We start from the raw sequence: 20,580 nt of genomic DNA, 5'->3' as shown, positions 1-20,580 counted from the left end.
TTGGCAGTGGTTGAAATGGCACGGAATAATTCTTCATCGTTTGTTGTTGCAGGCACATGTGATTTGGTCTGGCCACCTTTTGGCAAATGTGGATAAAATATTGTATGACACCTGTTTGGGGAAATCGTTGTCCATGTCCAAGTCAGTTGGACATGGTCCAAACGCACAGGAGCGTTTGAAGTGGCTCCGATTTGGATATAAGGTAGGGGGCCGAGATTTCAAGATGTCAAGTGCACTAAGACTGTTGTTGAGAAAAGTTTTTTATCTCCATCCCATCGATGTTCAAGTTAATCCGATATGGATTTTTCTCCAAAAGATAATCCCTCGTTATGACATTGAGGGTTAGATTTTATGTTTTATCTATGGAGGGAATAGTCTGTAACTATTTCAACGTTCCTCTTTGACATTTTGTTCATGTGGGCGACAAGAGGAGACAAGCCTGAACAGCCTCGCCTCCTGTGGATTGTTGTCCACGAAGGCAGACAAGTGGAGGGTGTCTAAGACCTTTTCTTTCTATGCCAGCTTCAACATGGTGACAAGTGTTGGATAGTGATTAACTGTCAACATGTTCTCTATCTTTTGTCCTCCCCCCTCCCAAGGCGTGCTTTGAGGCTCCTATTAGAGGGGTCTGAAGTGTGATGTTCAAGTGTGATGTTCAAGTGCGATGTTCAATTCACTTGATAGGCTTGTCACTAACCTGTTCCTCTATAGCATGAAAGAGATACCAATAGGCGTGGGTCAGGTTTTTTGACTCACACGCTTTGGGCACATTTGACCTTATGCGTCCGCCATAATAGATTTATCTTAACATGGGTCGAGTTTCTCGACTCACATGCCTTGAGTATATTTGGCCCTACACCTCTGCTATAACAGGTTTATCCTAGCGTGGGTTAGGTTTCTCAACTCACATGTCTCGAGCACATTTGGAACTACACCTCCGCTATAGCGAATTTATCTTAGCGCAGGTCAGGTTTCCTAACTCACACGCCTCGGGCATATTTAGCCCTACGTCTCCGCTATAGCAGATTTATCTTGGCGCAAGTCGTATTTCTCGACTCACACGCATCAGGCACATTTAGCCCTGTGCCTCCGTCGTAATGGATTTATCTTAGTGCGAGTCGGATTTTCCAACTCACACGCCTTGAGCATGTTTGGCCCTGCACATCTCCCTTAGCAGATTTATCTTGACGTAAATCAGGTTTCTCGACTCATACGCCTCATATTTCGTTGGTGAATCGAGTGACGAAGTCGGAGAGTATCTCTTCTTCCTCTTGCCTTAGTCTGAGCAGCATCGTTGCTGATGGCCTCGAGCATATATTCCTAGGGAAGTAGAGCTCGAATTCCTTTACGAGCTAAGCGAAGGAGCCAACCAAGAGTGGTTCTAATGATGGAAGGCAGAAGTTAGTTGGAATTGGTTCCTCCTATATGTTCTAGGTGAATGGGGATCGATTTGAGGTAGGATCAATCTAATTCTCCCCCTTAGATTGCTGGAACTCCCATCGCATCTCGTCTAAGCGTTGGTCTATTTATTGTAGCTAGACCCTCAGGGAGTCATCCATCAAATCCATCGATTGGGTCTCGGATTCAGACAGAGTAGAGCGGTGGTATAGCAATGTGTTGAACTCCATGGTTGGGGAGCGGAGTGCTCCTTCTGTTGGCAGTTTCGTGGGCCTTGAGTGATCTTAAGAAGCTAGCATCACGTCAGTCGAGGGGTTTCTAATGGGTGCCAATGTCATTGAGGTGTCGACTGTGACTGAGATGGTGCTATAACTTGTTGGGTTAGTTGAGCCAAGAGTAAGGAGATAGCCTACATCATGCACGTGAGCATCTGCACCAAATGGGTGAGGTTAAAAAACACCTTGAAGGGGACGAGCAAGTAGCTTAATTCATCCCTGGGGGTAAGAGGTAGAGGAAGGGTCTCCTTACTGCAGCGTTCATTGAGAGGATTGGTGGGTGAACGTTTCGGTAACATTAGGCCTTACTTCTAGCACCAAAATATTAGGGGAAATCATCGTCGACGTCTAAGTCAACTCGACGTGGTCCAAACTCGAAGGCGTAGGAGTGTCCAAAGTAGCTCCGAGATGGGGATCGAGCTTCCGAGGCATCACTTGCACTAAGATCGATGTATGAAGAAGTTTTTTTATCGAATCTATTCGACGTTCAAGTTAGTTTAAAGTCCTTTCTAGGATATGGGTTTTTCTCGAAAAGAGAGCTTTGACATGACATCGGATGTTAGCTTTTAGACTTGGTCTGAAGAGTGATTGGGACCTTTTTCTTTTCACACTAATCTTAATATGATGACAAATGTGGTGGATGATTGATTGTCAATATATTCCCTATCAACATAGCAAAACTTGTTTCAATAGAATGTCAACTGATTATAACACTTGGGGTTTTTCTTTTTCTTTTGGATCTCCAAACCAAATGATCTCAATCTTTCATCTGTTATTTTGGTGTAAGCATGTAATTCGTTTTTTTTTGTGGGGGGGGGGGGGGGGGCGGGCTAATAATGCTTAGAAATTCACGAACGATGTTTTTTTTTATTATTTTATTTCTTATTGCCTATTTTACTAGTTATTTTAAAAAGTGACTCTTGCGTATGAGATTTGAACGTAATTTTTTATCCAGATTGATCATCAAACCTAAGACTGTGATGGAGAGAATGACGTGAAAAAATGTTAGCTAGTTTAGTTGTAAAAAATTTATCAGATGATCGTAAGGTCAAAATTTGTAACTTGATACAGAGTTCCGTAATCGGGTTTGGATATGGTTAGCGTCTTACTTTTATGATTTGGACAATCATAAATTGGCAGTAAGTCAATTTGTTTTTCTTCACCGCCCATGCTTATCAGATCAATAAAGCTAATATATGATGCCTTTAAATCAGATTTAGGCTGAAAACAATCAGAAAAGAAAGTGTTCCCGGATTCATCTGATACATATTAGCATCCAAGTTGATCGTATTAGAGAATCTAGATAGTAAATTCAACCTGGAAATAAGTATGATGAAATCAATGGATAGATTTCTGTTGAGGCCTACATTTTGATAGAATACAATATCAAAGATTTAACCCTGAAGGGTCAAAGATGTCATGAATATGGACATGAACATGTACACTAACTTAAAATGACTCAAAATTATTTTCGTATAAACCAAAAATAAATAAAACTAATTTTTCACGTAAAAAAAAAAACCATTTTACTCAACAAATATGAGCACTTTTTTCTTGTCCCTCTTGTCAATCCTTTTCCAGCTAAAACATGCAAATTACTACTTGAACCATCAAAAGAATTCTCCTTCAACTATTAGAATGATCAAACAGCCTTGCTGTTATTGTTTATGCTCATAAAGCGATTATTTTCTGTTGTGCATAACCATGCCATGTCACCAAGTTAATCATTAGCATTCATTATCTGCTTCGCAATCCATCCAGGTGGGAACAACTTTGACATTAATACAGAAAAGAGAAAATAAACATGCTCTAAGATCATCATTTTTTTCCGAGCAATTGACCAATGTTGTCAGAATTTTTTGATGCTATCGCTCGGTCATTCATCATCCTCCTACATTTAAGTGGTAGATGAATTAAAAACAGAATGCATAAAAGAATGCCTCCATTAACTAAGACTACAATACCTGAATCATAAAACATGAGATGCACTGGATACGAGCAAACAGAAGGATAAATTGAGATGCCTCTCTACTCGGGTTGATTGTAGGCTATTCAGTGTCCCAGATATTGAAAAATATTCCATTTTGATTACTTGGAGTTCACTGTAATCTTCCAATCTCATTCCAACACTAAAACTGGAAAAATCATCTAAATTTAGCATCTTAAGACTGAATACTAAAACCCTATCAACTAGTACTTGGATTCTCTTTCCGCAACTCGAATTTCTGTTTTTAGGCACGGCCCACAATCACAATAATTTTATGGGATGATTGCTATAGTAATTGCTTTTTCTTTCATTGTGCATATTTTGGTTTATGATTCAAGTACCTAATATCTTTGTCCTGCTCTAATACTTAAAACTGGTTGGTAGACCTTTCATAGCTACTCTTTTATTGCTAGTCATAGTATCTTCTTGTGCCAAGTACTATCTTCTTTCATAGCTACTCGTCTGAATTTCTATCATGTGGATTAAGCATGTCATATCAATTTTCAACTGGTTTCCACTGCGTTCGATGCTGAATATACCATGTACGGATAATGAATGTTCTTCTTTTATTATATTTTATCATTTTAGTTTCTCCCTTAGTCATGGCATACTATTACAATATCTGTCCGTGCTCTTTAGCAATTATATTATTTCAAAACTATATTTTATATTACATTATGCACATTATTAAATATATTATAACATAGCATTTTGTTACTAAATTTGTTACCACAATTCTATCTTTACTAATATTCAGTAAAGGGTTACAGATTGGCAACAAAGCACTAGATTGTGAACATAGATCATTTGTAGCAGCAAATGAGTAAGCATAGATCTTTACCCGAGGAGGAGGACCAGTAAATATAGCAGAGATTTTTGAAGATGAAACTTTTGGAGGAGAGCCACCAAATATGTATGAGCAATCTGTGTATGCTGATCCAATACCCAACCCCGCACCAAATGCTACAGATGCCCATCGGGTAACTGGACTTCCTGTGTAGAAGAAAAAAGAAAAGTAAGGATGGACTCAAATGAATTTGGTGAGAAGCAAGTAGTTGACTGCAATTCTATTTAAGCTGTTAGGGGGTTTCTGTGTTCTGTGTACCAGTATTCAGTAGGTTAGTCTGCTAGTAATTGTCAAATTAAGAGAGTAGAAACATTTTAGCCAAACACTTTACATAACCATCCACCAAGTCCATGTGTTTGACATCTAGAAATTAAATAGATTTCAAGTCCTTACACAATCATAGTCCATGCATAACATGGTTACAAATGTGGGGCCCCTCAACCAAACAATCAACATTAGCAATCAGGCCTGCTGCATTCCAATGACCAGTAACCACCACTGCTCCCATGAAATCGACTGGCAACAGTGTACCAACTCTTTTGATGTCGTGATTAACTGTCATTAATGTAACCAAATTGACAAGGACAGCACCTACACTAAGTATGATCCTCTCATTGCAAGGCCTACCAAATAAAATCAAACCTCCTCCGCTAGTAAAAAGAATCCAAATTCTTTCTTTCTAGTCAAGCCATGTTGAAGCTTTTATACCTCCATAAAAACCCCTGTCAGGATCCTACCTTGAGCAATGGAGGACTGGTTGGAGCCCCATGGCCCTGTGATTGACACCTTGGACTCTCTGACAATCAGAACCCTTGATGTGCAAACCCTTCTGATGTGGCATCCACGAGAGCAAGAGAAGACCCTGGCTACCTCAACAATTGATTCAGCATGATGACAGAGAGCGCCATTATCAACACCAAAACAAGTTATTTTTCTACTTAACAACCCTATAGCAGGAACTTATTCAAACCATTGCGTGATGTGCAATTTCCTCTTCTATGATCACTCAGAAACGCATTTTCAATGCCAAGTCCATCTTAGAGGCAACCATATAATTGGAAAAATACACCAACACCCTCCTAAGTCCTATGACTACTATAATTCACTATCATCATCCATAACTATGCAAGACTAGTCACAAAAAGATCATCAAATGAATATGAACTTCTACATTATGACATTTTTTTCAATTGACCCACTTACACTAGTGATGTACTAGCTTATAGCTTAAAAAGATGTAGCTGTTGGAGGAAATATTGCTCATGAAATAATAAAGGGATTGCTCAAGATAAAAAAAATCTCTCCTCTCCTGTGACTCCACTCTACTTTATGTGTTCATTCTCTCACTTGCCCTCCCTTATGGTGAGCAGCATCTTACAACAATGATTGGCAGTAGCAACCAAAGAAAATGATGTGGTCAATGAGAAAGGTTAAGGTTATTCCTGCTCTTAATCCTGGCTGGTTAAATCAAGATTGACTAATTCAATGTTTTCAATTCATGGAGACAATTAATGAAGAAAGCATAAAGAAAATTTTATTTGATATTCACTGTTGGAGAGAAGCCTACATAGGTGCAATGTATTGGGCTTCTAGAAAAGAAAGGGTGATAGGGATCAAGGTTTTTAATTTTGTACCATACTGACGTTTTGAGCTTTGCTTGATATAGTACAGTACAAGCATACCGTGCAGTACGCCAGGGTATACCGCTCGATAAGGAGGCGTACGCTGCCTCCTTTTCTTCTCCTCGTCTCGTCAAACGAGGAGAAGAATGCGGCCTTCTCCTCATCTGCGACGTTCTGTCACGACCTTAGCTGGTTTTGCCTAAGGCGTGCTGTAACGGACAAACTTCTAAACAAGATGTTGGATGTAATGCTTATGTCTGTCCGTTGTCTTTTGGCATGTTCATGCCTTGTACAGCAGGTAGAGGGGTAGCCGAAGGCTAAATAGTCCCATGTTAGTTGGGTTGGTGGCCTCTTTAGGCTTGTAAATAAAGGTTATGTCATGTGGACACGTGCGAGAGCTTTTCGGTCTGTAATGGACCATTTTACCCTTTGTTGTGCCACTGTTCAGAGCTTGTAAAGTCTGTTTGTAATTTGCATAGTCTATGAAGTGTTTTTCGGACATGTTTGCTTGTGGATCCCAATTGAGGCGTTCTCTTTAACCCGTTCTCTCTTTTGTTGATCCTAAGGGACAATGGGGGGGCTTCGGGGAGGCTGACCTTTGCGGACGGACGCGCGAGGGTGCCGCACGCCTTAGGCAAAACCAGCTAAGGTCGTGACATTATGGTATCAGAGCGGGACAAGCACTCATAGAAACACTTGATATGCAAACGTGGGGGACCTAGCGGGGCTACGTTGAGGGCAGTCAGCACACGCGCGACCGTTTGAGGGAAAACGGGCATGGAGATGTAGGGAAAAGAGTCGCTCAGAGGAGCGAGCATCTGAGATTGGCATTCAGAGGAATGGCCAACCCTTCGCGCAAGAGGCACCACGAGAACAGGCAAGCTTGGAAGAATTTGGAGCGCACAAAAGTTGGGATGGCTGAGTTTGAGCTACGGCTCAACGTTGACAACTATACTTGAAGGTGCTCTAGGCAAGCGAGGCGCTTGGCAAGAATGAGACCATCCAAGGTGGAATGAGTTGCTCAACGACCAAAAGAGTTATGCAAAGCTCACAGAGGTGAGGGGAATTGCTAACTCGAAGAATTTGGTACACATGCATGGGCTTGTATGCGGACGATGGAATGTTCGTGGCCATCCCAAGGCGACCGAGACTCGGCGCCATGGAGCATTGAAACTTTCTCTTCGGCATGTGAAGGATACGTCTGTAGGAGGCTGAAGTGTGCAATGAGTTCAGCATGTTGCTAGGCCTTGAGGGGTGCAGCGGGGGCTGTATGGACGTGGAGTCGCAATCTAGCAAGTGCATTTGAAGGAGGCAGAACAATGCACAGTTTGTTCAGCGGATCGGAGTAGTCCAAGGGGATGGTGGTCTCCAAAAACGAAGAGAGATGTTGCTCCAACGGGGTAGTTATCCAGGAGGGATAAGTCCCGGCTCTCCAGAGGGAGAATCATGTGAAACGGACCTCACATGTTGAGGAGGAGTACCTCAACAAACAACAACTCCACGAAGCTCGGTGGACTGAGCAAGCGGCGAGGAGTTGTCGCATGATCTCGTCGAGAGAATGCATAGGTGGATGCATTGCGAGATCAAGTGGGGGAGCGACCTAAAGCAACTTAAATGAAGGTACACTTAGAGTCGATATGGAGATTGGACTCAAGGGAGGGTTGACCCATGGAATGGTGGGCGCGAGGGCCACCATCGACTCAATGCAAAAACGAGGAGCGGAGCAACTTGGGTGTAACTTGGCGAAGTACCCAAGCCGCATGAAGGGAGCCAGCATAGAAGTTGGAACATGGAGCAGAGGCACAGTGCTTTCCTTAGACAGAGGTCAAGGACATGAACTCTTGCAGAGGCAAGAGTAGGATCATGTTATTCCATGGGTCCTTCTTTCTGACGGAGCGGACTCATCTTGCATGGTGCCAAAGACGAAGGGAGCTTCGCGGCACATGCACCTTAACTCGGAGAAGCATTGGATGGAGGAACTAAGGCGACTCAATTTGCGGAGGCGAAGTTGGGTTCAGAAGGGCCTTAGCACGGGGCAAGAGGACGCAGAGGCGGGTACTCTTGAAGAATATGCCACAGTGTTGCCATTTGAGTTGCTATGAAGGAAGCAGTGCGCAGCGGAGATTGTGCTGGTAGGGGCAGAGGCCCAGGATCCAGACAATGGTGCACAGATTACAGTGAAGTCGGTGGACTTCGAGGGCTACTAGGCGACGGACTGTCCTAGAGCGGTGCTTCATCTAGGTGTGACCCAGGAGTGGGTGGATGAAGGTCGATTGCCAGAGGAGTGAACAAAATCGAAGGTGGAGGAAACCCTGCGATGTATTGGCAGAGGCCACACATGGAGGGTTCACAATTCGAGTTTATTCCACAAGGATCAGAATGCAATGGAGATGTCACCAGGAGGCGACATGGTGCAGCGGATCGTGGTGGAACAGTTCGTGGCAATGCGATACACACAATCTGTCCCGTGAGGGATGAGATCATATGGAGGTATGATCGGGAGCTACTGGGAGCTCCGCTTTGGTGAACAACACGACGACAGGAAGGGCTATGGATTCAAGGAGTGAAGGCCATGGTACCGCAGAGGCGGGTCTTCCGGGCGTGCACCGAATTTTGCATCGGATGAAAACCTTGGTCATCAGCATATGGGGGCTGGGTTCCACCAAGGGAAAAGTTCGAATGCAAGTACCAGTGAGTTCCATGGTAGGGACTTGATCATGCAGAGGTATGATCGAAGCAGCTGGAGAGTTGGACATCTCCAGAGCTCATATTCGCTTAAGGGAGCCCGACAAGTCGGAGGACAAGGTCGAGTAAGCGAACGTTGCTACCAAGGAAGCTAAGGAGAACAGAATCGGTGCAAACTCTACAACGTGATGGCAGAGGCCATGCATGGGAGTTGCAGTTTGTCTTTCCATCGACCAAACGGACTGCTTGGAGAACACAGTGGTGTTGAAGCAGGGGGTCGAAAGGGGCGAGGAAGCGACGACGAGTCCAGAGGGACTTAGCTACCCAAAATCAAGCATCAGTTAGAATGGAGGTGGACTCAGAGGAGTGCCATGGAGACATCTCTACTGATTGTGAAGGAAAGGGATACAGAGGCGAGGCGACGGATAGTAGGGCCATGGGCATGGCAGCGCCATGGTACCGCAGAGGCGGGACTTCCGTGCAAGTCATTGATCCCTTGCTCTCACGGAGGGAAAGCGCTTGGTCGTGAAAGGGGCCGAGGAGGTGGAGCATGCAGAGGCAATCTCCAAGTACCGAGACAAGGCTGAAGGGCAGAGGCCAAGAAACTTCGTAAGACCGGTGTCAACAAGTTTCTCATCAAGATAGCCATAAGTGAAGGACTTCGGGTCATGCAAGAGTGCACGACCAAGGAACGAAGCAGGCAGTACGCGGTGCTGTACCTTTGCTACTCAGTGGAGTAGGCGGCAGGGTTGATGGAGAAGACGGTACAATCCCAGAGGCGACCTCATCTATCAGTGAATTACTCCAAGTTGGGGTGAAAACTTCCTGCATTCCAGAAGTTCAATGGCATTGAGAAGGTGAATCACAGTAACTAACTCAACGCAAGGAGTGCAAACACTTCAAGTGCTTCAGAAGTGTGAGCAAAGAGCAGGCGAAGGTCAGTAACCAGCTCGATGCATGAAGTACAACCTCGAGGAGGCGGGCGAAGTCAAGTAACTTTTGCCTTCTCAACTCTTAAGAGAATGGGCGAAACCGAGTACCCCAATTCTCTTATCTATCCAGCAGAGGAGCGCTGCACAAGTTCAAAGACCCTTCGAAGATAATGGAAGACAATAGTTATCAAATCCTCACCAACGGTGATCAGTGCTACTGAGAGTAGATTGTCCGCCTCATTCCCCAACGAAATGCCAATCGAAAGCGGAAGTGATGCGAACCTACTTGGATGTGACAACTAACTGAAAGAAGAGTCAATGAGCAGATTTTGTGGAGGAAGGACCCAAAACTTCAGAAATTTGCGAGGCGATGCTCGTTAAAGCTCCAACAAGCATCCACCCAGTTCAAGCAGCATGTGGAAATTTTGAGAGACTGGCGCTGTAAGGATGGTCGTTTCCTTCATTTGGTGGATCCGCAGGAATCAACGAGGATCAATACAACTCAACCAACCCCACACCAGAGTCAGAGTCATTGGCGAGTTGAAGCAGCATGGCGGATCAAAGGTTCGACTACTCAGAAACAGCAGCGGAGAGCAGCTGGGAGCCAGGAGGTGCATTGCAGCTAGAGCGGAAGATTGAAGACTCAGCAAAGGCGAAGAGTTGCAGTGTTCACAAAGGCTTCGACGAGGACGTCGAAGGGATAAGTGGGGGAGAATGTAACGGACAAACTTCTAAACAAGATGTTGGATGTAATGCTTATGTCTGTCCGTTGTCTTTTGGCATGTTCATGCCTTGTACAGCAGGTAGAGGGACGGCCGAAGGCTAAATAGTCCCATGTTAGTTGGGTTGGTGGCCTCTTTAGGCTTGTAAATAAAGGTTGTGTCATGTGGACACGTGCGAGAGCTTTTCGGTCTGTAATGGACCATTTTACCCTTTGTTGTGCCACTATTCAGAGCTTGTAAAGTCTGTTTGTAATTTGCATAGTCTATGAAGTGTTTTCCGGACATGTTTGCTTGTGGATCCCGATTGAGGCGTTCTCTTTAACCCGTTCTCTCTTTTGTTGGTCCTAAGGGACAATGCGGGGGCTTCGGGGAGGCTGACCTTTGCGGACGGACGCGCGAGGGTGCCGCACGCCTTAGGCAAAACCAGCTAAGGTCGTGACAGTGCGGCACCCTCGCGCGTCCGTCCGCAAAGGTCAGCCTCCCCGAAACCTCCCATTGTCCCTTAGGACCAACAAAAGAGAGAACGAGTTAAAGAGAACGCCTCAATCGGGATCCACAAGCAAACATGTCCGAAAAACACTTCATAGACAATGCAAATTACAAACAGACTTTACAAGCTCTGAATAGTGGCACAATAAAGGGTAAAATGGTCCATTACAGACCGAAAAGCTCTCGCATGTGTCCACATGACACAACCTTTATTTACAAGCCTAAAGAGGCCACCAACCCAACTAACATGGGACTATTTAGCCTTCGGCCGCCCCTCTACCTGCTGTACAAGGCATGAACATGCCAAAAGACAACGGACAGACATAAGCATTATATCCAACATCTTGTTTAGAAGTTTGTCCGTTACATTCTCCCCCACTTATCCCTTCGACGTCCTCGTCGAAGCCTTTGTGAACACTGCAACTCTCCGCTTTTGCTGAGTCTTCAATCTTCCGCTCCAGCTGCAATGCGCCTCCTGGCTCCCAGCTGCTCTCCGCTGTTGTTTTTGAGTAGTCGAACCTTTGATCCGCCATGCTGCTTCAACTCACCAATGACTCTGACTCTAGTGTGGGGTTGGCTGAGTTGTATTGATCCTTGTCGATTCTTGCGGATCTACCAAATGAAGGAAAAGACCATCTTTACTGCGCCAGTCTCTCAAAATTTCCACATGCTGCTTGAACTGGGTGGATGCTTGTTGGAGCTTTAACGAGCATCGCCTCGCAAACTTCTGAAGTTTTGGGTCCTTCCTCCACAAAATCTGCTCATTGACTCTTCTTTCAGTTAGTTGTCACATCCAAGTAGGTTCGCATCACTTCCGCTTTCGATTGGTATTTCGTTGGGAAATGAAGCGGACAATCTACTCTCAGTAGCACTGATCACCGTTGGTGAGGATTTGACAACTATTGTCTTCCATTATCTTCGAAGGGTCTTTGAAGTTGTGCAGAGCTCCTCTGCTGGATAGGTAAGAGAACTGGGGTACTCGGTTTCGCCCATTCTGTTAAGAGTTGAGAAGGCAAAGGTTACTTTGACTTCGCCCGCCTCCTCGAGGTTGTACTTCATGCATCGAGCTGGTTACTGGTCTTCGCCTGCTCTTTGCTCACACTTCTGAAGCACTTGAAGTGTTTGCACTCCTTGCGTTGAGTTAGCTACTGTGATTCACCTTCTCAATGCCATCGAACTTCTGGAATGCGGGAAGTTTTCACCCCAACTTGGAGTAATTCTCTGATAGATGAGGTCGCCTCTGGGATTGTACCGTCTTCTCCATCAACCCTACCGCCTACTCTACTGAGTAGCAAAGGTACAGCACCGCGTACTGCCTGCTTCGTTCCTTGGTCGTGCACTCTTGCATGACCCGAAGTCCTTCACTTACGGCTATCTTGATGAGAAACTTGTTGACACCGGTCTTACGAAGTTTCTTGGCCTCTGCCCTTCAGCCTTGTCTCGGTACTTGGAGATTGCCTCTGCATGCTCCACCTCCTCGGCCCCTTTCACGACCAAGCGCTCTCCCTCCATGAGAGCAAGGGATCAATGACTTGTACGGAAGTCCCGCCTCTGCGGTACCATGGCACTGCCATGCCCATGGCCCTACTATCCATCGCCTCGCATCTGTATCCCTTTTCTGCATGATCAGTAGAAATGTCTCTGTGGCACTCCTCTGAGTCCACCTCCATTCTGACTGATGCTTGATTTTGGGTAGCTAAGTCCCTCTGGACTCGTCGTCGCTTCCTCGCCCCTTTCGACCCCCTGCTTCAACACCACTGTGTTCTCCAAGCAGTCCGTTTGGTCGATGGAAAGACAGACTGCAACTCCCATGCATGGCCTCTGCCATCAAGTTGTAGAGTTTGCACCGATTCTGTTCTCCTTAGCTTCCTTGGTAGCAACGTTCGCTTACTCGACCTTGTCCTCTGACTTGTCGGGCTCCCTTAAGCGAATATGAGCTCTGGAGCAGTCCAACTCTCCAGCTGCTTCGATCATACCTCTGTATGATCAAGTCCCTCCCATGGAACTCACTGGTACTTGCATTCGAACTTTTCCCTTGGTGGAACCCAACTCCCATATGCTGATGACCAAGGTTTTCATCCGATGTAAAATTCGGTGCACGCCCGGAAGACCCGCCTCTGCGGTACCATGGCCTTCACTCCTTGAATCCATAGCCCTTCCTGCCGTCGTGTTGTTCACCAAAGCGTAACTCCCAGTAGCTCCCGATCATACCTCCATATGATCTCATCCCTCACGGGACAATGTCGTGTGTGTCACATTGCCACGAACTGTTCCACCACGATCCGCTGCACCATGTCGCCTCCTGGTGACATCTCCATTGCATTCTGATCTTTGTGGAATAAACTCGAATTGTGAACCCTCCATGTGTGGCCTCTGCCAATACATCGCAGGGTCTCCTCCACCTTCGATTTTGTTCGTTCCTTTGGCAATCGACCTTCATCCACCCACTCTTGGGTCACACCTAGATGAAGCACCGCTCTAGGACAGTCCGTCGCATGGTAGCTCTCGAAGTCCACCGACTTCACTGTAATCTGTGCACCATTGTCTGGATCCTGGGCCTCTGCCCCTACCAGCACAATCTCCGCTGCGCATTGCTTCCTTCATAGCAACTCAAATGGCAACACTGTGGCATATTCTTCAAGAGTACCCGCCTCTGCGTCCTCTTGCCCCGTGCTAAGGCCCTTCTGAACCCAACTTCGCCTCCGCAAATTGAGTCGCCTTAGTTCCTCCATCAAATGCTTCTCCGAGTTAAGGTGCATGTGCCGCGAAGCTCCCTTCGTCTTTGGCACCATGCAAGATGAGTCCGCTCCGTCAGAAAGAAGGACCCATGGAACAACATGATCCTACTCTTGCCTCTGCAAGAGTTCATGTCCTTGACCTCTGTCTAAGGAAAGCACTGTGCCTCTGCTCCATGTTCCAACTTCTATGCTGGCTCCCTTCATGCGGCTTGGGTACTTCGCCAAGTTACACCCAAGTTGCTCCGCTCCTCGTTTTTGCATTGAGTCGATGGTGGCCCTCGCGCCCACCATTCCACGGGTCAGCCCTCCCTTGAGTCCGATCTCCACATCGACTCTAAGTGTACCTTCATAAGTTGCTTTAGGTCGCTCCCCCACTTGATCTCGCAATGCATCCACCAATGCATTCTCTCAAGCGAGATCATGCGACGACTCCTCGCCGCTTGCTCAGTCCATCGAGCTTCGTGGAGTTGTTGTTTGTGAGGTACTCCTCCTCAACATGTGAAGACCGTCTTACATGATTCTCCCTCTGGAGAGCCAAGACTTATCCCTCCTGGATAACTGTCTCGTTGGAGCAACATCTCTCTTCGTTTCGGAGACCACCATCCCCTTGGACTATTCCGATCTGCTGAACAAACTGTGCATTGTTCTGCCTCTTGCAAACGCACTTGCTAGATTGCGCCTCCACGTCAATACAGCCACCGCCGCACCCCTCAAGGCCTAGCAACATGCTAAACTCGTTGCACACTTCAGCCTCCTCCGGATGTATCCTTTGCATGCCGAAGAGAAAGTTTCAATGCTCCATGGCGCCGAGTCTCGACCGCCTTGGGATGGCCACGAACATTCCATCGTCCGCATACAAGCCCATGCATGAGTACCAAATTCTTCGAGTTAGCAATTCCCCTCACCTCTGTGAGCTTTGCACAACTCTTTCGGTCGCTGAGCAACTCATTCCACTTTGCATGGTCTCATCCTTTGCCAAGCGCCTCGCTTGCCTTGAGCACCATCAAGTAAAGTTGTCAACGTTGAGCCGTAGCTCAAACTCAACCATCCCAGCCTTTGTGCGCTCCGCATTCTTCCAAGCTTGCCTGTTCTCGTGGTGCCTTTTGCGCGAAGGGTTGGTCATTCCTCTGAATGCCAATGTTAGATGCCCGCTCCTCTGAGCGACTCTTTTCCCTACATCTCCATGCCCGTTTTCCCTCAAAAGGTCGCGCGTGCTGACTGCCCTCAACGCAGCCCCGCTAGGTCCCCCACGTTTGCATGTCAAGTGTTTCTATGAGTGCTTGTCCCGCTCTGATACCATAATGTCACGACCTTAGCTGGTTTTGCCTAAGGCGTGCGGCACCCTCGCGCGTCCGTCCGCAAAGGTCAGCCTCCCCGAAGCCTCCCATTGTCCCTTAGGACCAACAAAAGAGAGAACGGGTTAAAGAGAACGCCTCAATCGGGATCCACAAGCAAACATGTCCGAAAAACACTTCATAGACAATGCAAATTACAAACAGACTTTACAAGCTCTGAATAGTGGCACAACAAAGGGTAAAATGGTCCATTACAGACCGAAAAGCTCTCGCACGTGTCCACATGACACAACCTTTATTTACAAGCCTAAAGAGGCCACCAACCCAACTAACATGGGACTATTTAGCCTTCGACCGCCCCTCTACCTGCTGTACAAGGCATGAACATGCCAAAAGACAACGGACAGACATAAGCATTATATCCAACATCTTGTTTAGAAGTTTGTCCGTTACAGTTCGGCGAAGACGTCGTAGGCCGCAGACATCTTTGGCCTTCGGGCGCAACGCGATGAGGAGACGAACGCGGTCTTCTCCTCATCTACGGCATTCGGTGAAGACGTCGAAGGCCGCAGATGTCTCCGACCTTCGGCGCAACCCAACGAGGAGAAGAACACAGTCTTCTCCTCATCTACCACGTTCGGTGAAGACGTCGAAGGCCGCAGACGTCTTCGGCCTTCGACGCAACGCAACTAGAAGAACGTAGTCTTCTCATCTACGACATTTGGCGAAGACGTCGAAGGCTACATATGTCTCCGGCCTTCGGTGAAGAACGTGGCGAAGGCCACAGGCGTCTTTGGCCTTTGGCGAAGAACGCGGCGAAGAAGAAGTCGAATCGTCACCTCTCTGTTACCTCCTGGATTAGGATCATCGAGGGAGGGCGGTGTCGGATCGGAAAGCATCGAGGTTCTCCCAATTCTCCCTCTTCTTCGAGCGCCTTCTCCCTCTTCTCCCTCGACACTTCTTCTTCCCTCACCACAGCCAGGTTGATACCGCCCGGTACGAGTGGTATCATTCAAAATTAAAATCCTTGGTAGGGATTATAGGTATATGAATGTGATAGAGAATTTATAAATGTAAGGATGACAGAGGCAAACAAGTGAGTTCTCAGTTCCTATATAGTTGCATCAAGATCAGTCTCTCAGGTTGCAGAGGAACCTTACCATAGTATAAGGCCTGCCCCCATGCTGCACTTTTGCTAATGACAAAATTTTGATAGACGATCGTAATAAGATCTAAATACATTACAAAAGCAAAAATTAAATATCAAGGATTTTAATTAGAATGATTATCCAATACCTAAATGGAACATAGCAGCATACATAGAAGAGACTGTATAATAAAGACCTATGAACAACCAAGGAAAAATTTTCCAATATTTTCAATGTGCTATTCAACAAAAGAAGATATTGAAGAAGATACTGGTTTTAAAATAAAAGTGGGATGACTACAAATAGAATGGAGCATCATGAGTGTTACATTACCTTCGACTTCAATTGCCTATCAGATTAAAAGAAAAGTTCCATAAATTAGTTTGGAAACAGAGTACGGTTTAGAATTTTGAATAGTAGCAGTTAGGAAACAACATATTTGAAAATTTGGCTGTGTTACCACAAAGCAATAGAGTAAGATATTATTAAGTATGTGAAAAATAAAGAGGATAAAAATAAAAAGGACACATCAAAGGTTATGAAGCTATGTCCAATGGAAAACAGCAAATACACCACTACTTAGATACTTGATTCAAGTTAATGATGCCGTGGTGATAAAAAGAAGATCCAACAGAATTTGAATGCAAACGATATAAAAGAATAAGATGCCCCTTTAATTATATGGTAAAGTAGGATTCAAAAAACAAGCCAATGGTTGGAAGAAAGCCATTAAACCAACCTTAAGAGTTGGCAAAAAGGCTCCCACTATTGAAAAGGACCACAGAATACTTAATCAAGACAAATAACAAAATGTTCAGAGAAGATGACAGAATGTTGCTAATAGTAAAGCTGAATGATAGGAGAGCATTCATGTGATAAACAGATAGTCTGGCTATTGTTGTAGATATTATTTAACCAGTCACATGATAAGACCAAAGAAACAAAAGCTATTACAGATTTAAACCTAGGTACAAGTATGAACTAATCTAGATGTCAAGAATTATGAGGACGAAGCTAAAAATTGAGATAAATCTATTCATTTGATGTTTGCTTTACCATTTCCAACAGTTGTCTACAAGTAACTAATAGAATATTGATTTTGGTTTTAGCTTGGTCCCAACAGTTAGGACTTTGGTTTCACTGACATAGCTGGTTTTAATAGTTTTGTACATGCACTAAACAAACAAAATAATTGAAGTACCCAGAAATGTTGTGCAATAATTTGCAGAACTAAGTTCATTGTTTGGAAAGATACCAGAGTTTCTTCTTGCAATTTAACACCTTGTATTATTCAGTTACAAGAAAACCCTTCTCTACCCATATTTACATTCTTCACTTTATGATAATAGCTCATTAATTTTAAAATAAGTCACTTCCAGCTAGCATAATTAACAGGAGGCCAATAATCTAGTTGAAAATTTCTTTTAATTGCCATCATACTCATCTAATTTTCCCCATCATATTCCTTTGCCCTACCTTTATAAAAGTGGAAACAATGTTAAACACCAGTGGAATAGATAATAGTGATATTGATGGTGTTGACTGGATAATGTTTGTGGTCATGTAGGTAGATGAAAAGAAAAGATGGTGTAATGGAGAAAATAATAGGGGCAAGACAAGGGGTGGACAGAGAAAGACAGGAAATCAAAGCGGCAATGGTTGTCATAGTATCAGTGACTATGAGAACTACGGCTGACAAAGGAGAACAGATAAGGTGGGTGGTGGCTGAGAAATAAGAGCAGAAAGAAGTGCAAGGGTATTGGCAGGTTTTTGTACTAGATGAAATATGCAAAACAGCAAAAGTTATGCACAGAAAAACCAAAAATTGTATCTATGTTGTTGCTATCAGAATTATGGAACACAACAAAATGGTAAAAGATTTCTCAAGTAAATGGCTTCCTATTGTAGAGATACACATGCTATATGATGGGAATACTCTAGTAACAAGAACATCTATATCTATATCAATTATATTAAATTAATGCTACTTTTATAATGAAATTATAAAGATGATTAATATGAAGTGTTGTAATTGAGTTGCCGTGTTCCTCCATTCAAAAAATTACAGCAATCAGAACTTCAGAACTTGATACACTCCCAAGGCATTTGTAAAATAACAACAAAACAAATATTTTATTAAACATGGTATTCTATCACCACATAACATACTCACTAACAAGTACTAAAAATATCTGAATCAGCTAATCTCTCACATATAGATAAAAAATATCACGTGAAACTTTAAAAGCGATATTCTTAACTTTAACTTGTTCGCTCGTAAGTACTTAGGCTCTATCTAAATGAGTGAAACTAACCTTAAAGTTGGATTTAAGTTTGAAACTACTGGAACCACCAAAATTAAAAGAAGAAGAAACTTATTGAGATGAGCAGGAACAAGGTTTTCCATTTCACCTGGACTAATGTGTACCAATTACCATTTATCAATCCGCGTATGACCTCCCTCCCTACCTCCATCCCTGTCTTTCGCATGTGTGATCTCCTCTTGCTCTTGCTTCCCTTGTGCTGTCCACCATCCTTCAGTACCGGCTCACCATGGCATCTGATATTACTCTCCTACATCTACTCTGCAACCATCGCCTCCTCATCTTCACCTTCTACTCAACACCAACCCCCTCCCCCTCCTTCCTTCTTGGTATCAGGTACATAATAATATATCGTGTGTCATTATGCAAACACAGGGCCAAAAAGTACTGATCCAGAAACGGATAGGGATGGGTCTAGTAACTAAAATAATGAATCTTGGGCAGGAACTAACTAAAAAAGATTTGAATCCAGAATATTTATTTTTTCCTTTAAGATGCATCTCATGTAGTTTTTATCAAGAATGTGTACAGTACAACTACGTGAAACAATTGTTTGGATTACACATTAACTCAGAAAGTGTGTCAAAACATTTAGGCCACTATTGATTTAAATTTCACTTATATATAATTTATCTTGGTTTCTTTTCAAAATTATTATATAGTTCGTATAAACAAAATACAGAAAGAAGCGAACCTTTATATTCGGATTAAAGAACATCACCAAATAATTAAGTACAGGTTATTAATGTGGAGATGCTTCACTGTCAAACCCTACAGTTCTGCAGCTAAGACAATATTCTTATTAATCTCCAAAGGTATTGCTGGTAGGTCATGAACCTTACACAAGAACATTGAAACCCTAAAAGACGAAGGACTCAAGAAAATCCAGAAATAAAAAGGGAAAATGAAACAATTTGATTGTAGACGCGACGAATCCTTGCATCATATTTAATTAATATTATATATACACAGACATAAAAGAAAAGTCCAAATCTTATGATTGACAACTTGATCAAGATGGCAAGAACGAGTAGAGAGAGCTAGAAAATAAGCGATCGCGAGAGACTATTGACCGAAGAAGCACATTCGAGCGACGAAAGAAGCGATATTGGTAGAATTCGACGCATTGGGCTGGAAACAGAAAGAGCGAACAGGTATATAGGACTGGGGTGGTGAGGACTCACTGAAGAAGAGAAGGGCGGTGAAAGCTCCTGCGAGAGAGGAGTACGCGAGCCGCCGCGCGGTGAGATCTAGGCAGGCGTCCCATTTGGCGTTGAGATCGTACGGCGGCGGGAACCCCTGCGCCTTCTTTTGCCGTTGTTCTTCCGCCATGAGAAGGCAAAAGGTGCGAGCGAGAGAAATGGGAAAAAGCCTCCGGTTCGGTTTTTCTTTTTCTAACGACGGGAAGATGGCGAAGTTTATGTGTGCCTAACCCACTTTATAGGCGTCTTGGTTTGGTTATTTAGTAATTGTTTCCTCTTGATCACACAAAATGAAAAAGCCTTTGTCTTTTAGCTCTTCAATTAAAAAAATATTAAAAAGTGTGCCCCAATATTTTATATATGACCACACCAAATAACTTTGATTATAATTTTATGAATGGCCAATTGTTCGGACGGAAACAAACTGAAATAATTCACTTATTAAATTATTTAGGTATTAAAAAGACGTAAATATTCATGACCTCTTTTTTTATTATTAATTTTTTAAATGACATTTAGATTAAAGAGAAAATTAATCATATTTGTTATCATCTCATCCCTCTATGATCGTCATTGTAATAATTCTCTTTCACCATATCATACTATTTTATTTTAAATTTATTAGTCCATAATTTGAATAATTAACCCAGACTCTGATAGTTATATATTAAGTAACAAAAAGTACCCTCCTAATTATAAGAACTTTTTCAGGTACACCAGCGGTGCTTCGTGTCCTTCTCAAACATGATATTTTTCATCTCGTCAAATAAACAAGGATTTTAACTGGCTCACTGAAACATCAATCCAGATTTTACTAGCACTGATACTGGCACAAAATCCAACTTAATACTTCTGTCAAAGAATATGAATACGATATATGCATATTCCACTTTGTTGTTTTAGCAAAATTTATCAT

The 20,580-nt window shown here is 43.9% G+C and overlaps 1 protein-coding gene across 1 annotated transcript; it reads right to left on the bottom strand.

Moving 5' to 3' along the window:
- Positions 1–3,312: 3,312 nt before the first annotated feature.
- LOC135615582 (MICOS complex subunit MIC10-like) lies at positions 3,313–19,873 on the bottom strand. Its single transcript, XM_065114297.1, has 3 exons — positions 19,647–19,873; positions 4,502–4,653; positions 3,313–3,564 (listed from the first exon to the last, which is right to left on the bottom strand). The coding sequence occupies exons 1-3, from the start codon at positions 19,792–19,794 to the stop codon at positions 3,550–3,552; spliced, it is 315 nt and encodes a 104-aa protein (XP_064970369.1). The 5' UTR covers positions 19,795–19,873; the 3' UTR covers positions 3,313–3,549.
- Between the last annotated feature and the right edge of the window lie 707 nt (positions 19,874–20,580).

Source organism: Musa acuminata, chromosome BXJ2-6, assembly GCF_036884655.1.
Source record: "Musa acuminata AAA Group cultivar baxijiao chromosome BXJ2-6, Cavendish_Baxijiao_AAA, whole genome shotgun sequence".
Taxonomy (NCBI): domain Eukaryota; kingdom Viridiplantae; phylum Streptophyta; class Magnoliopsida; order Zingiberales; family Musaceae; genus Musa; species Musa acuminata.
Note: the sequence above shows the minus strand (reverse complement) of the source record. Positions and strands in the feature narration are given on the sequence as shown.